Source organism: Panthera tigris, chromosome A1, assembly GCF_018350195.1.
Source record: "Panthera tigris isolate Pti1 chromosome A1, P.tigris_Pti1_mat1.1, whole genome shotgun sequence".
In the NCBI taxonomy this organism is placed as follows: domain Eukaryota; kingdom Metazoa; phylum Chordata; class Mammalia; order Carnivora; family Felidae; genus Panthera; species Panthera tigris.
This window is the reverse complement of record NC_056660.1, coordinates 105,119,404-105,136,818: the sequence shown is the minus strand read 5'-3', so window position 1 is coordinate 105,136,818 and position 17,415 is coordinate 105,119,404. Positions and strand designations below refer to the sequence as shown.

Genomic DNA, 17,415 nt, shown 5'->3' with positions numbered 1-17,415 from the left:
GAGCATGCATGCATGCATGTGTGAGGGAGGGGCAAAGAGAGTAGCACAGAGAGAATCCCAACCAGGCTCCATGCTGTCAGTGCAGAGCCCAATGTAGGGCTTGATCTCACAAACCATGAGATCATGACCTGAGTGGGAAAATCAAGACTTGGACACTTATTGGACAAAGCCACTCAGGCTCCCCCAAACTGTTTTATTTTTTAAATAAGAAGAATCAAAAGATGTTAGGGACATAAATACATGACCAGTGGCATCCTAAGTAGGTAAAATATTATAAAAGCAATATAGAGAACCACGTGATAGCAAAAACTACAGTCAGAGTATGGCATACACTTGTTGTTTCATGTATTTTTCACATCAATATATGGTATTTCTCACTATAAAAAATATCATCTTTCAGATCAAAGGTGGCAAGTCCTTTTTCTCAAGGTCACACAAATAGTAAGTGGAAGGCCAAGATTTAAATCTCTGACTGACAGCTCAACTACACATGCATGGTGAAGAACCTAAAGCAGATAGAAAAAAAGCAAAAACCAGAAAGGAAACATTCTTTATAGATACAGAGGCACTGGGTGAGATCCCTAAGTTTGATGTCTTTTTTAATGGAGAGCATTCCCCAACTGTGTGTAACTTGAATGAATAGAAGCCTTAGTACTTAGAAATAGAAGAGAAGATAGTCCAAAGCCAAAAGAGAAATTGGAAATTAAGTGGCAATCTCCAGAAAAGAAAACCTGAATGATATCAAGGGTAAGCCCTAAATCTTGGCAAACCACTAAATTGCACAGGGGAGACTTCCCAGTCCAAAGAGGCAGACTAAAAAATTGGCAGCTGAAAACCTACTGCATAGTGGAATGACAGAAACCAGTTTGTAGTCTAAGCCCAGGCAAGTTAAATACTTTTTGGAACAAAAAACAACAATCCTTAAAAGAAAATAAAACAACCATCACCACCCAAAGGTGCTATAACATATTATCAGCATGTACAATTTTCACCTCCAAATTAATAAAAAGGAACTATAACTCATACTTAGGAAAAAAACAATCACTAAAAATTAACCCCAAGTAGGCTCAGATGTTGCATTTAGTTGATAAAGACTTTAAAACAGCTATAATAAATATGTTAACAAAACTAAAGGTGAATATATCAGTGAGTAACAGAAAGGGAATCTCAACAGAGAAACAGAAGCTGTATTTTCAAAACTAGAAATTCTAGACCTGAAAGTCACAAAAACTGAAATGAAAAATTCACAAAATGGACTCAAAAGCAGAATGGAAATGGCAGCCAGAAGCAGTGAAAAGCATTAACTTACAAAGAGAAGAAACTTAACAAAACCAAAAAGGATACACACAGAAAGAAAACACACCTACATACAAATGTTGAAAGCCAAAAGTAAAGAGAAAATAATATGGTCAATGGCCTTATCAGAAACAATGGTTGCCACAAGACATTGGAAGTACATACTCAAAGAGCTGAAAGAAGAAAACCCTGTCAACCAAGAAGTGTACATCCAGCAAAACTATCTTTCAAACATGAAGTGAAATAAAGACATTTTTACATTAAAAAAACAAAAAAAAATTGTTATCAGTTGACCTCCTTTACAAGAAGTAGTTAAGGGAGGAAAACAGTATCAGATAGCAACAGAAATCTACAAGAAGAAATGAAAATGAATGGGAATATAGGAGCATAATATACCATACATCCAACTTTCTTTTCTTCTCTCTTTTTTCAATTTTTCTTTCTTTTTTTGAGAGACAGACAGAAAGAGCATGAGTAGGGGGAGGAGCAGTGAGAGAGGGAAAGAAAGAATCCCAAGCAGGCTCCAGGCTCAGCTCAGAGCCCGACACAGAGCTTGATCTCAGGACCTGACCTAATATCAAGAGTCAGCCACTTAACTGACTGAACCACCCAGGTGTCCCTCTTCTTTTTTCTTTTCTTTTTTTAAAACCATATGGTTTTTGAAAGCAAAAATTACAACACTGTATTGGGGTTTCTAATTTATAACAACCAGAACACTAAGGAAAAGAGTCTCTGTTAAGGTTCCCAGATTTTAGCTAAAGAAATTCAATATTCTCTCTAAATAGAGCAACCACTAAAATAATAAGGCAAAGAAATATATCACTGGAAAGTCAAAAGAAGAATTAAAATGCAATACCAAAAGATATGTGATTAGTACAAAAGATAATATGAAAAGAGGATTAGAAGAATAAGAAACAAGAAAACAGAAAACAAATATCAAAAATACCAAGCTTATTACAACCAAATCATGATAGATGTAAATGACTAAGTAAGTCTGCGAAGAGAAAATGCAAATTAGCAGGTCTTTATCACAGGGTATATGTATGAGAACATTATCCAAACATGCACTTAAACAGAAGATTACTGTGGGTAACAGAAAACTTCTATTACTTATTTACTAATGATTATTTAATGCTAGGTGGGAAGAGTCAACTATAAAAGTATAGTTTATAGAATGCACACAAAAACACAAGAATGTTAAGCTTTCCTTATTTTCCTAATCTTCTATTTTTTCTTTGCATAATGAAATAATAACAAAACATTTTAAATTAAGTAAAAAATGAAACCCTGGAGTAAATTTTTACATGGTTAGTTTTATAAAAAAGGATTAATTTTCAGCTTCTTAAAATTTGATACTCTAGGATGGCTTGAGACTGAAATTTCCCAAAAATGTACATTCCTGGAGTCTCTTTTAAGATTTAAAATACTATTGTAAAAATAAACAAAACAAAAATAATTTTGTGCCAGCACTGTGCAATGGAGATGCTACAATAACCAACATTCAGGTGCTGTTCTTTGCATCGATTCTAAAGGGCTATTCTAGACTGCTATTTACTGAAAACCTCGTTTCTGCTTTTTATGATTTACTTGCCTTCTGCCTCTATGACATGCTACCTATCTCTGGATCCACCTCTGCCAGTATTCATTTTCCCTTCCAACTTACTTTGGTTCTGGAAACCAGAGCACCATATTTGTGATCACTGTGAATAAAGTATAACTATACAGTTTCCAAGTATAGGTGTAGTCAGTCGAATCCCTTTTATGTGAAAACCTTTCCTTTATTGTTGTTGTTCTGTTTAAGAGATCAGCTTTTCTCTCTCTCTCTTTTTTTTTTTTGGTCAGCAAATGTTCCAAATAATTGGGATTAACTCACAGTCAAGTAATTTTTCCAAGCCTACAAATTTACAGAATTGCATATTATTATTTCTAGAAATTTACAGATAAACCAATGCTGGAAGTAATTTATCATAAAACTTAATTTCTAAAATAGAAAGACTGAGTGTTTATGTCTAAAACAATTAGGTCCTATAAAAGAGTAAGTAGTATGTAGGCCCAACTACTCCACATGAACTCTTCAGGATTCAGACTTACCACTTAGTACTTATAATACCTCTGATTTCCCTACAGGATTTTATTATTTTTTAATATTTTATTGATTTTTGAGAGAGAGACAGAGTAGAAGCAGGGGAGGGGTAGAGAGAGAGGGAGACAGAGAATCTGAAAAAGGCTCCACGCTGTGAGCTGTCAGCACTGGGCCTGATGCAGGGCTCAAACTCGTGAACCAGGAGATCATGACCTGAGCCAAAGTCGGACGGTTAACCTATTGAGCCACCCAAGTGCCCCAGGATTTTATTTACTTTTGAGAGACACAGAGACAGACAGACAGACAGAAAGGCAGACACACACACACACACAGAGACTGAGAGAGACAGAGAGAGAGAGAGAGAGAGAGAGAGAGGGAGAGAGAGAACAAGCGGGGGAGGGGCAGAGAGACTGAGACACAGAATCGGAGGCAGGCTCCAGGCTCTGAGCTATCAGCACAAAGCCTGCCACTGGGCTCTAACCAATGAACTGTGAGATCATGACTGAGCCGAAGTCAGAAGCTTTACCTACTGGGCCACCTAGGCGCCCCTCCCTACAGGATTTTAAGAGGCCACTTAAAAAGCAATATACATGTCGGCCCTAATACCTCACAGGTAAGCTTTTGTTTATGTTTCCAGGTATATATAAACAGCCATCTATCACTTACTGGCTAAGAGACTTCAGCAAGTTCTATTAGCCTCTGAGTTTGTCTATTGATAAATTACCTGGTTTGCAAGTTAATTGTGCTCAGACTACAGAAAGCTCCTGAAACACGACAGATATCCAATAACTGGTAACTTAATGCAATTCAGTACATGTTATTGAAGGGTTAAAGGGAGATCTTGATAGTAGTACCCTTATCCTATATAAGGGTATTTTAAAGTTGAGTATCATCAGCACATCAAAAAATAACAATGTACTACTGTCATAGGCATAACCAAAGTGTAAGACTCTCAACATGCTCTGGGACACTGGTTCTTAAACCTGGCTCTCTGGGAAACACCAGGAAAGCTTTTTAAAAATTTTGGAAGAAAGGAGTCTGTAGTTTTTCTCCAGGGGATTCTTATTTAGAAATCACTGGTTCAGAAGAAAAGGAGAGGAAGGCAAAGACCCAGCTTCAACAAGATTCAGCCTCACCAAGTATCAGTTGTGTTGACTTTAGACAAACCAGACCTTGCAAAATGAGACTGCTACTTCAAGATCTTCTTAAAACTTACCTCCTCCAAAGATAGATTTGAAGACCAAATACAGATATGTAAGTTAAGAGTGCTTTGGAAACCTTAACACTTTATACAATATTAAGAAATTCCTTATAACCTTTCCAATTAAAGACCCAGATTTTCAGTCTCAGATGGAAATGGGAAGTTTCCACTGATTCAACAAACACTTCATGGAGGGCCTAATATGTCTAAACACCTTTATATGAGGAAGGATCCCATGCAAAATTACAAGAAAATTTGACTTTAATAATTAAAAACTTTGTTAATGTTTATTTTTGAGAGAGAATGCAAGTGGGTTAGGGGCAGAGACAGAGGCAGACACAGAATCCGAAGCAGGCTCCATGCTCTGAGCCTGATGTGCAGCACAGAGCCTGATGTGGGGCTCGAACTCATGAGCTGTGGAGATCATGACCTAGGCTGAAGTTGGACACTCAACAGACTGAGCCACCCAGGCACCCCTGACTTTAGTAATTTTAATCTAGGCTATTTAATATGGAAGAAAAGAAAGGAGAAATGAAGGAAGGAAAAAGTCCTATTAAGTATTACTTCCCTTGACAGCATGTTCTAATCGATCTCTCTGTAATGATGGAAATTTTCCAGCTCTCCAGCTGCCCACTTGGGTAGCCATTAGCCACATGTGGGTATTCAAGCACATAAAATGTAGCTCTAGTAACTGAAAAACTGAATTTTAAACTTAAATTTATACTTAGTTTCACAGCCACATAGGACTACTGGTTACACTAGCAGAAAGCATAGCCCTACAACATTAAAAAATTTAGGTCTTTTGGGAGGTATGTATGGATAGGGAAAGGCAGAGGAAACAAAACCTTAGTTAAGATTCCGTTTATAACAAACTTCCTCAGGGGCGACTGGCTGGTTCAGTCAGCAGAGCACAGGACTCTTGATCTTGGGGTTAGAAGTTTGAGCTCCATTTGGGTATGCAGATTACTGACAATTAAATCTTAAAAAAAAAAAAAAAAAAAACAAAAAAAACAACTTTCTTATATTTAATTTTTAAAATTTTTATTTTTTAATGTTTATTTATTTTTGAGACAGAGACAGAGTGTGAGTGGGGGAGGGCAGAGAGAAAGGTGGGCACAAGTATCTGAAGCAGGCATGAAGCTCTGAGCTGTCAGCACAGAGCCCGATGCTGGGCTCGACTCACAAAATGTGAGATCATGACCTACCGAATGAGCCTTCCAGGCACCCCTCTCATAATTTTTTTTAAAAGACTTTCCACTAGAAAAAGATATACATTCATACAATAATACTGCGGATTCCAAATCTGTCCTACATTATCTTCAATGAACTTAAAAACAACTGTCATGGGTATTTAAAAATGAAAACAATCACCAAAATAACAAAGAACTTATACAGTATTAAACTACAGGATCCTGGAATTAACACCAACTTAAAGTCAGAATATTTGCTCCAAGTTCCAACCCTGGCTCAGGTAGTTACAAGTCCTAGGATTGTGGACAGGTTACTTACTGGGCTCTTCGGCTTCTTAAACTCCCAATATGCATATTGGGGTAATTTGTCTGTCAAATGTCCTTTAGAGATTCTAAATAACAAATATAAGGTGTGTCAAAGAGTATAAGATTCTTTTGTATTCCATTAATTTACAAAGAATGAGTTCTCTATTTCAAAATGTATTGGTTCAGGGCATGCTACAGTCAAAACTATATAAAAGGTACTAGAAACACATAATGATAAGTAGCCACAGACATAGTTTGCTTCTCAGGGAGCCTGAAGTCAACTCATGCCAATTCAAATAACCACATTAATAAATATACTATTATTACATGATATAAATGCTCTCAGGGAAGAAGTGTTTTGTCCCAGCTAGAGGATAAAAGCTTCCTCTCTGAGGAAACAGGATGGGAGTGAAATCTTAAAACTGAAAAGTTAACAATGCATGTATGGAGGAGAAGGGAAGAAGAGATCTTGGACAATATTATGTACAAAGGCCCTACGGCCAAAGGAAATACTGTGCCACTGAGTAACTGAAACAGTGAGGAACAGGTAAGCCAGACATGGACAATGAGGTGCTAGTTTTAAGCCAAGGGATAACATATCCTTTTTGTTTTAAAACTACTCTAGGTACAACAGTGTTGGGAGTGCACAGTGAATAGGGGAAATCCAGTTATTAGGTTACAGAGGGACATGCTACAGTTTGGTTTAGGATGGGAATAGTGAAGATGAAAAGAATATTTAGGAAATAAAGGGGATAGAAAGCACTTGGTGATAAACTTGATGAGGGAGGATGAAAAAAAGTATCAAGGATGACTCACTCATATACTTCTCACCTGTGTAACACAATGAATAGTGGTACCATCCATGGAGACACAGGGCATACTGGAAGATGCCTGGGTCGTTTTGCTTTTGGAATGGGAGGGAGAAAATCCTAAGTGTGTGAGTACAGGGTGTCCTTCAGATAAGAAGCAAAAATATCCCATAGTCACTGGATGTCCTGAACGCACTAAAGAGATGTGGGTAGGACACAAAATTTGGGGATTCGTTAGCCTACAGATTATACAGCATAGGGAAAGAAAAAGGAAAACAGAGGAAGAAGAAAAGGCAGAATCAAGCCTTGAGGAAGGCCAATTTGGACATGATGGAGACTGCCTAAGACCCTGTGCTCAAAGAGCCAGAAAGGGAGAAAAGTTAAAAGGCAAAGTGGTGTTACAAAGTCCAAGAAGGGCAAAGAAGACCTCAAGAGAAAATCAAATTCTGCTGGAAGGTTGAGTGCTGAGGAGGTGGGGGTGAGGGGAGAAGGTTTTCTGGACATGGTAATAGGATGGAGGTCACCGGTCACTTTAACAAGAACTATTTAAATAAAATGATAGCACAGAAGCCATAGCACAGCAGGTGGTCAGGGTCCTCACAGGTCCTTTAAAAAAAAATTTTTTTTAATGTTTATTTATTTTTGAGACAGAGAGAGACAGAGCATGAACGGGGGAGGGGCAGAGAGAGAGGGAGACACAGGATCGGAAGCAGGCTCCAGGCTCTGAGCCATCGGCCCAGAGCCCGACGCGGGGCTCGAACTCACGGACCGCGAGATGGTGACCTGAGCTGAAGTCGGACGCTTAACCGACTGAGCCACCCAGGCGCCCCCTCACAGGTCCTTTAAATCTCCACTGGAAAAATCAAGCCTACCTTACAAAGTCACCTACCCTCCACAAAGCCCCAAAATGACTTATACAGTTAACTCTGTTAGAAACCACACTGTTGAAGGAACTAAGTGACACCAAAACAAAGAACCATCTCAGATGTTTCTATGATTCTCAACCTAGATGAATGTCTCATTAGTCAATGTTGAAAAACAGCATAGTGAAAATTTAAAGCAAGGAAATTTCAGAGCCCAAGGGCACTACAAATCACCTGTCATAATTAGCTTCTGCAGAGACAACATTCCACTAAGCTGTTTTTGCTTTTTAGATTTTTCCCACCTTCTAATTAGAAATCCCCAAGTTCTCTATCAGTACCCAGTTTTTCGTAACAGCTTTTAGACAGCACTGATACAGATTCTAGTAAAAAAATCACAGGATAAAGGAGTCAGTGGCAGATGACAGTTTTCATATTTTAAATAAGAAAACATTAATATGTTTTTAACTTCAATTATTTTAAGTTGTTTTCATTGTTGTCCATCCCTCACTCCTTTGTTGCCCACTCCTTTGTACTCTGCTGTATACTCTTTCTGAACAACTACTGATTCATGGCTTGACCTAAAATTTGAAGTATAAAAGCACATTTTTAAGCTACAAATTAAAACCCATTTTTAAGTACTATTATTTCACAAACTAGAGGCTGTCATTTTGTTAGTGCCTGCCCCATGGTAGAACTAATTTGCACAATGAAACCAACTCTTGAATCCACCTCCCAAACCTGCTCTTTCCACAATCTTCCTCATCTCAAGTATCAACTCCATTCCAAACAGGGAACAAACCCTAGCATTAATCTTTCCATGCACCCGTCATGCAAACAATCAGCAAATCCCAACAATTCTATCTTTTAAATATACCTAGCACCTTAATACCTGTCATCACCTCAAACACCATTACTTTAGGCTTGCTCCTCACAACTGCTCTGACCTCCTCTCCTCTCTCTCCCTCTTTTTCCTCCAGTACTGCTGCCTTCTCGTATCTCAATCACCCCCGACACACTTCCACCTCAGGGTCATGGTGCTGTTCATTCATCTTCCTAGATTGCTCTTCTACCCCAAGTATCTGCAAGGGGTGATCCCTCATCTAGAGTCTGTTCGTGCCTCAGAGAAGCCCTTTCTGACCACTCTTATACAGCATCACCCCAGCCATCACCACCTTTAATTTTCTGCACAGTAATTACATCTGACCCACTTGCTTATTTTCTCCTAACACTAGAATGAAAGCTCCATGACTTGTCTCTGTTCATGGCTGTATCTCCAGCACTTAAAACAGTGCTGTTGCTGCTGGTGCTCAGTAAGGATTTGTTGAACAACTAAATCCATATTCATTTCACTTCAGCAAGGTATCAATAGGATTAGTACTGGAAACTTTCCAAACACATATATGAAACATGGAATTAAAATTTATTTAAAGGGCACCTGGGCAGTTCAGTTGGTTAAGTGTCCAACTCTTGATTTCCTGAGTTCAAGCCCTGTGTTGGGTTCTGCCCTGGCAAATTCTTACAATCCTCATGTTTGGGATTCTCGCTCGCTCTCTCTCTCTGCCTCTCCCCCTCCCCCACTTGTGCTATCTCTCAAATTAAATAAATTAAAAAAAAATTATTTGAAACAAACACACTCAACACCAAAGAACCAAGAGGGGTGCATGGGTAGCTTAGTCAGTTAAGCATCTGACTTCGGCTCAGGTCATGATCTCATGATTGTGGGTTCGACCCCTGCATCAGGCTCTGTGCTGAATCTCAGAGTCTGGAGCCTTCTTTGGATTCTGTGTCTCCCTCTCTGTCTCTGCCCCTCCCCTGTTTGTCCTCTCTCTCTCAAAAAATAAAATATACATTAAAAAAAAAAAAAAAAAAAACAAAAAAACAAGACACACTAGTCCAGTCTCATGGGATCGGAAAGACATCAGTTATGATAGCAATGTACAGTTCTACCACACTTTAAATCCCAAAGTTTATCTTTCCTTCTACCCAGGCAGGGTAGACTACCTGGGGGACTATGTACAGTATTATGGAAAAACCAGCTTTCGCTTCAGGTGGCTTGGGTTAAGCAGGGTAGAGCCCCTGGCAAAAGTGTAAAATCTCTCAAGTTTGACTTTGCCATGTGCAAATATTTCTTATCAGGTTCCCACCTTTATTCAGTCCTGGCACTCTCCTACCCGCCCTCCCTTCCCAGGATGTGACCCATTCTTGTTCCTTCAGGAACCTTCAAGGACGCAAGCTATGTACTTGAAGTAGTTAGTAGTGTGTGGAATTTCTTGTCCAAGAATCAATGCAACCCACTCAGAGAAGCAGCTACACGAGTACGTGGAGATAACATACTGTATGATGTTCTACGTAAATTCCTTGTTAAGAAGGAAGAACTACCTACCCTGACACATTCAATGAACAAATGTTTATTAAGTACCTATTCTCTGTATGGAGATAAATGAGACACAGGCCCATATCCTATGAAAGCGACAGTCATGTTCATCAATAATCACATTTTCACAAGCATTCCTCCTCATATCTCTCAGTTATATAATCATTCCACTTTAAGGAAGTCAGGGCAGAGGGATAATGTTGGTAATCTCCAACATGTCCCCCTCAACATCCCTGTCATCTCACAGCACGTCTGGGGAACAGGAAGGCAGAAGAGATCATAGTAAGAGAGAAGAGCTACTTACTATTTCTAAGCATTAGAGTGAGAAATCCCTGGGAGTGATTTCCAGTTGTATCACTTTCTATGAGTAGCAGTAAGTAATTTCTTCAGCTTCTGTGAACCCATTTTATCATGAATAACATGTGTAAGAACTGCTTCTGATGCAATGTAGGAAAAATGAGTAAGCTCAGGGAGACATAAAAGACACTAAATGTAGTTCCTCCTCTTCTTATTAGGGAAAAGGCTGTAACAGAGAGGCCATATGCAAAGTCTTGACATCCAACCACCAAAGGCTCTCAAGCTTTGACTAAGAACTACTGTGCAAAGGTAATTCTACCTTTAGAACTCTTTTAATAATGCTTTAAATCCAGTAGAAGCTATTATGGATTGTCTACCACCCAACTTTTCTACATTTGATCATCATGTTGTCCATCTGTAAGTGAAGCTGCCCATCAAATGCTTATTTGTTTGCCTTTCACTTTTAAATTTCTTCTTGTAGGGGCAAGAATCACTACTTTGGATTCATTTTTTGAAAAACATTAAAAAAAAAATCAATTCCTGGCATCAGCACTGAAGAGTTTCTGGCATCTTTAAAACTCTTCTCTCAGCTTCCCTGACATTGCTATCCTGGCTATTTCTCACCAGCCTAGCAGCTCCTTCTCACTTCCCCTTGCTCTCGTCTCCTCAACTTCTAACAGACTTACACATTCCCTATTCCCAACCCTGGACCCGGACCCTATTTCCTTTTTTTTTTTTTTTTTTTTTTAATGTTTATTTATTTTTGAGAGAGAAAGAGAGAAACTGCGCACATGCACCTGCACGGGAGAGGGGCAGAAGAGGGAGACAGAGTACCCCAAGCAGGCTCCATGCTGACAGCAGAGCCGGATGTGCAGCTCGAATCCACAAACCGTCAGATCACGACTTAAGCCAAAGTTGGACACTTAACGGACTGAGCCACCCAGGCGCCCCTCCCCGACTCGAATTCTTTTCTGTTATCCTCCCACTCTACTGAAGTCATTTCAAGTCCATGACTTCAGCGCGTGCGTGTTCTCTCTCTCTCTCTCTGTATATAGACACACATATATATTTTTGTTGTATACGCACACGTATATACACATGTATATACATATACATGTACACATACCTGCGTGTGTATGTACATATGTGTATATACATACATATACATAAAGTTTATGTAGATATAACATGTATTCAGCCCCCCTCCCTCAATATGACTCTTCGGCTAATTATCTTACCAGCTCAAGATACTACTCAAAACACAATTCTCTCTTTCCCCTCTCATATCTAGTCCTTCCCCTGGGTTGGCCACCTCAGGCAATGGTGGCACCATCTACACAGTTGCTCAAGTCCAAAACTGGGGAATCCGCTTCTCTTTCACTCCCATATCCAATCCACCTGCATGCAACTCATTCTGCCACCAACTGTTATTATCTGTAACTCAGTAATAGCTTGGGTCTCCCTGCTTCCACTGTTGCCCCTGCCAATCCATTCTTTATCCAGCAGCCAGAGATGCTCAAACCAAACAGATCATGTTGCTACCTCACGAAAAATCCTTCAAGAACCTGCCACTGTATCTATAATAAAATCTTCTACTGGCCTCTTGATAGTTCTTTGGACACACCACTCTCTTCCCCTCACTATATTCATATATACTGTTCCCTAGGCCTGGAATGCTGTTCTGCCCTATCATTAACTTGCCCTCTAGGTTTTAGCTCGATGTCACATTTCTTGAAAAAAAGGCTTCCCAACTCCAATATGATCAGGTCCCATTATATCCTTACTAGACCCTACATCTTTCTTACATAGCACTGCAAATAAAGTTGGTAAAACTATGTTATTTGTGCAACTATTTGGTTACGGTATATCTAGGCACAATATTTGTTTTCCTAACCACTGCATCAACCCACAGTACCAATAGCCAGGTGGCCAATACCTAACAAACTCCTGTCTCCAATAAATATTTGATAAATGGAAAAACTCATGAGTCCTGGCTCTACAATGGCTGCATAAGACAGCAAGATGCAGCATGAATATTTATTTCACTTCATTAGGATTTTTAGGGAAAAAACGTTTAAGTCACAGTGGTGGGCAAAGAAAGGAATTCAAGTAGAAGACTGAGAATATAGTTCTTTCTCCTAATAAGGATCTAGAGTTCTTGTCTTTTACTTCTTTTGTCCTGCTATAGAACATGGCACAGAGTTAGATCCAGTTAAGGTAGGTTCTTAAGCACTCAGTGACCAAAGCAGCCTACAGGACACTGATCAAGCGCTAGAATTCAATGTTACAGAATTCTAAATATTATGATTCACTGAGGGCTAGAAGTTTAGAAGAGATTTTATGCAGGTAAAAATAAATCTAGACTGGGTGATAAACAACCTTTTGGGATCTAGTCAAACTATGTTATAACCCCTTTCCTGCCCTCCTTCAACAGTGGTATATCTCTATATCCACATCTGTATTCCTTAACGTGACATGTTTCTTCAGTCCATTTGCTAAATTCTAAACAAAATTATCTTCCATAGGAGATTCTATGCTTAGTTAACCTAACATACCTTTTTCACTGACCATAAAGGAACCAAGGGGCAGAAGGTAAAAACAAAAACAAACAAAAACTATAAACAACTCATTATACCACCTGTTGCATAAATGAACTATGAACATAACATTTTATATGCTATATTCATCTAATAAAGTAGAAATTAAGAGAATCCTAGAGTTTATGTACTTTCTGAAGGACCAACATGTATCAAATAATAACTATACTAGCCATTATTTTCCAGGCACTGAACACGGGCCTTGATGTTCATTTCTTTCTAATCTTCAAAATGAAATCTTCAAAATAAGCAGGAGAGGAGGCTGAAAAGGTTGAGTGGTTTCTTCAACTACACAGCTAACAATACAGGTGTTCTTTTTAAGACACTGTAAACTGATCAAAAGCTCCCAAACACAAACCCTCAAGTTTTGGAGAACTCGAAGTGCTTTGCTATTCAGACAATTTTATAGGATGCTTACAAGTCCAAGGTCTATAACATACTTCCATTTAAAAACCCTTTTTAACACTTATGGGTAAATTTAGACTGCTTTACTACTAAACTACTCAGCTTTGGTGTTATCTGAAATACAGCTTTATGATTTTTTAAATAATAAAAATGCTGTAATAAAAGAGAAATTACCACCTACATATCTACTTTACAAAGATGTATAGTTTTGAAAGGGTAAAAATAATAAATTTGAAAGAAAGTATAGAAGTGTAAGTGTTTTAAAAATCATTTTTCTTCTGATATGATAAAATACCAGAATGGAATAACAGGAGTAGTATTATCAAAAGCTAAATGATGTCAGGCGTTTAAAGAGTCACTAAGCGCTAAGGATTGGGACCTCTATAATTATTTCAAACTGTATGAATGTTACATTATCAAACACTAAGACAAGTATAGTCTTGTATGAAATGACTGTATGAGATCAAATAATCACATCCAAAAGAAATTACATACTTTCTGTCTTTAAACTTTTCCACATTTGCATTCACAATATCTCATCGATGTAATCATCATATACTTGTTAAAGCGGAAATCAAGTAATCCGAACTCATAAAAGTTAAATATTAATCAAATCTCAAAGAGTTGAGGTTATCTCAAAATAATAATATTGGGCCCTGAAGAAATAAAAATCATATGTGGCCATAAAAAACAGAATTGCAGACATCAATCGACCTTATAGGGATGGTTTTCTGTTCACTAAGTGTAACCAGTTACGCAGGACCCCAGAAGTTATGGACATCCTTCATAGAAAAAAACCAATTCTCTTGTTTCTCTTTCTCAGTTTCTTTCTCTGCCCTCCCCCTATTTTGGACTTTGCGTTCCCCCGACCCCCGGTAATCTTTTTATATAGTCCTCTCCAAAAATTTACGTAATAAAAAACAGATTTATGCCATTATCAGGAACAGCATATCTCAATATCTGTATAATCCTTTGCAGAGTCAAGATAGCAGGTTTCAGCTTTAATAATTCATAGACTATAATAAACACATCCGGTTAAGATTCTCCCTTCAAACACTAGCGTTCCCACTCTCGAGACCCCTAGTGGGTGTACATAAGCCATACAATACAACCTTTAAAAAGGGCGCAGATGGTAGGTGCTCTCCCCTCTCTCCCCAGATACATCCTCACCTAAACCTCCCCGCACATTCCCTTTAAGGAGCCCACAAGCACGACTGTCATTCAGAGGGATGGTGACTGTTAAAGCGTGGGTGAGAAAAAGTATACAGGAGACACACAAGTGGATGGTGAAGGTTGTTACATGCAGCCTCTCTTCCATTACCTAACTAGCTTAACCCGCTGCAAACTTTTATGAGATTAAGTTACATTCCTCTGCAATTCCACCCTTGACAGCTGACTGCTGAGAAGCCAACGGAGTCGTGCACGTCCATTCCCGCCACCTCACCCGTGGCCAGCCGGCGGCCACATCCCCCCGGTCAAGGAGGACCAGTGGCTGGGGAAAGAGGGAGGACTGGTGAGAGGGATGCAGGGAGAGGGGCCGGGAGAGCTCACCTTTTCAAGCTCATCATGGAGCTCAGCCAAGCTGGGCCGGAGTAGCTTCTCGCCCAGCTGCGCCGCGGTGTGCCGGTAGTGATCGATCCTGGGCACGGCGTCCATGGTGTTGTGGCCGAAGGTGCGCAGGTAGTAAGTGTTGGTGTGGGTGTCATAGTAGTAGTGCTGGTGGTGCCCACTGCCGCCGCCGCCGCCCGAGTGCAAGCTACTGCCCTCGCTCAGCACCGTGTCCCCGCCGTTCTGGAAGCTCACGTTGGGCCCTTCGCCTCCGACCCCCGCCGCATCCGACAGGCTCTCGTCGGCGGATGAGGAGGCAGCCGGGTCCACGAAGTTTACGCGGAAGCGGCCCTTGGCTTCCTCGCTGCCTTTGCCTGGTGCGCTTTCGCCGCTAGCTTTCCCGTCCGCTGGGGTCTCCTTGCCCCCAGCCCCGGCACCAGCCGCCGCGGCCGCCGCAGCCCGCCCGGCGTTCTCGGAAACCAGGTCCACCTGGAAGCGGCTCTGACTCGGGGTGGGCCCCAGGGGTCTGCCCAGTCCGTCCCCAGCCGCCGCGGCGCCCTCCCCGCGGACCCCGCCGCCGCCCCGGCTCGCGGCCGCAGCATCCTCGGACGCTGAGGGCACGGCCGTGCCAGGCAGGTCCACCGCGGCGGCGGCCAGCGCGGCAGCTGGCGGCGTCTCACCGACCCCGGGAAGCCTCGGGGCGCCGGAGGAGGGCGCCGTGGGCCCCGGTTCCATCGCCGCCCGACCCCCGGCAGACTCGGAGAGCCTGGCGGACGTCGCGGGCTGCAAGCCCTCCGCGCCCCCCGCCGGCGGTGCCTGCGGCCACGACGCCAGGTGACGGAATTGCTCGCCCCTCCACCCGCCAGTCGCCGCCGCTAGCCCGGACCGGCACAAACGCCGCCGGCAGCCGAGTCGGCGCGCGAGTGCAGTGGGCGCGGGGCGGGCCCCGCTGTTTAAAGCCTCGGCGGGGCCGCAGCGGTGGCGGCTCCGGCTGCAGCACGCGGGAGGCGGGGTCGGCTGCTCCTCCGCCCCTCAGCCCGCCCACCCGCGGTCCCGCAGCGTCGCGCGGCAGACGCTCCCTCGGCGTCCCGGCCCTCCCGGGTTTCGGCGAGACCCCACGCGAGAGCTGCCTGCGCGAGGAACGCCTCCGTCCAGTCCGCGCCGGGCCTCGGCAGCGCGAGCAGCACCGGCAGCGCGCTCAGGGAGCAGGCGCGGCGGCGCACCGCCTCACCGCCGTCACCGGGATCTCCGCGCCGCTACCTCCTCTTCCGTCGCCCTCCTCCCACCCCTCCACCTCCTTCCCCCGCCCCCTCTGCGGCGAAGAGGAGAGGGCCCCCGGCCGCCTCCCTCTCTCCCCGCCCCTGGGGCTGCACGTCAATGGGCCGGCAGCCCAGGCCTCGGCGGAGCAGCCTGCGGACGGCGTCCGGCCCGGCGGGTGAAGGGGCTGCCGAGTCCTGCTTCGGCGCAGGCCGATTGCTGATGCTTCCGCGGCAGTTGCCACCACAGCAGCGGCTCCAGGAGCGCTCTCTCTCTCTCTCTCTTCGATTTCTCTCTCTCTCTGTCTCTCTCTTTTTTTTTAAGTTCTGAGCTCGCAGTACTTGGGCTGCGCCGGCGAGATCTCGCGAGATGCGGCAGGGCCGCTTCACCTCAGGCGTGTGGTACCCGAGGCGGTGCTAGAGCTGCCGGCCGCCCTCCGCTCCCGTGGGTGATGCCGGGGGCTTTCCCGTCGGGCCCGCAGGTGCTTCCGGAGTGGCCGCCGAGGGGCGCCCCGAGGCGAGGTCCGCTCGCTGCTCTGGCCCGCCGCTACTGCCGGCCCTCACCCCAGGCCTGAGCCTTAGGGGGAGGCAGGATTTCCTCTGTGCAGCTTTTGAGGCGGTCGACTCCCCGCCTGGCCGCGTTAGATTTGCATAACCAGAAACTCATTCCAGTGGAGATGCAGTGGGTGTGTCCACGCTTCGATGACACCTTTATTTTAAAAGCTGTGATGTTTGAAGGTGAGAAGGGAGCTTAGTGGTGATACGTTATCGTTTCGAGGCGATTCTTAACTTGAGGCATTTCCAGAAAGAAAAGGAAGCTCAGCTCGGAAGTGAATACACAAAAGTAACTAACTGTAGAGCAGTGACTAACCGTGGAGCGCTCACCGGGAACTTTGAGCTTGGTTTAGGTTGTGAGGAATTCCTGTTTTCCTCCTCTCCTCCGCAAGCCTGGTTTCTCTTCTGTGAAATGTAGAGGAATATCGTGATTTTGCAACTTTCTTAGCAGCAGAATCTATTTTTAACCTAAATTCTATCCCCAGCCCCACGTAAAAGCAGCTAACAGCAACGAATGGTTTCTTCGAGCCCTTGTCTTTTATTTATGCTTGCGTATTTAAAATTTTATCTCTGGGGTTAAACACCATCCTTTGCTGAACCCTGAAAACATGACCAAAGAGCCGCGGAGCTTGCAG

The 17,415-nt window shown here is 42.8% G+C and overlaps 1 protein-coding gene across 2 annotated transcripts in view; it reads right to left on the bottom strand.

Annotated features, from left to right (window-relative positions):
- Positions 1-15,792, bottom strand: part of SLC12A2 (solute carrier family 12 member 2) — a 109,756-nt gene extending 93,964 nt beyond the window's left edge. For both annotated transcript variants that reach the window (XM_015540046.2, XM_042983170.1), the window contains exon 1: positions 14,973-15,792. In XM_015540046.2, coding sequence (XP_015395532.2) covers positions 14,973-15,704 — 732 coding nt within the window. In that variant the 5' untranslated portion in view covers positions 15,705-15,792. The remainder of the gene's footprint in view (positions 1-14,972) is intronic.
- Positions 15,793-17,415: the final 1,623 nt, after the last annotated feature.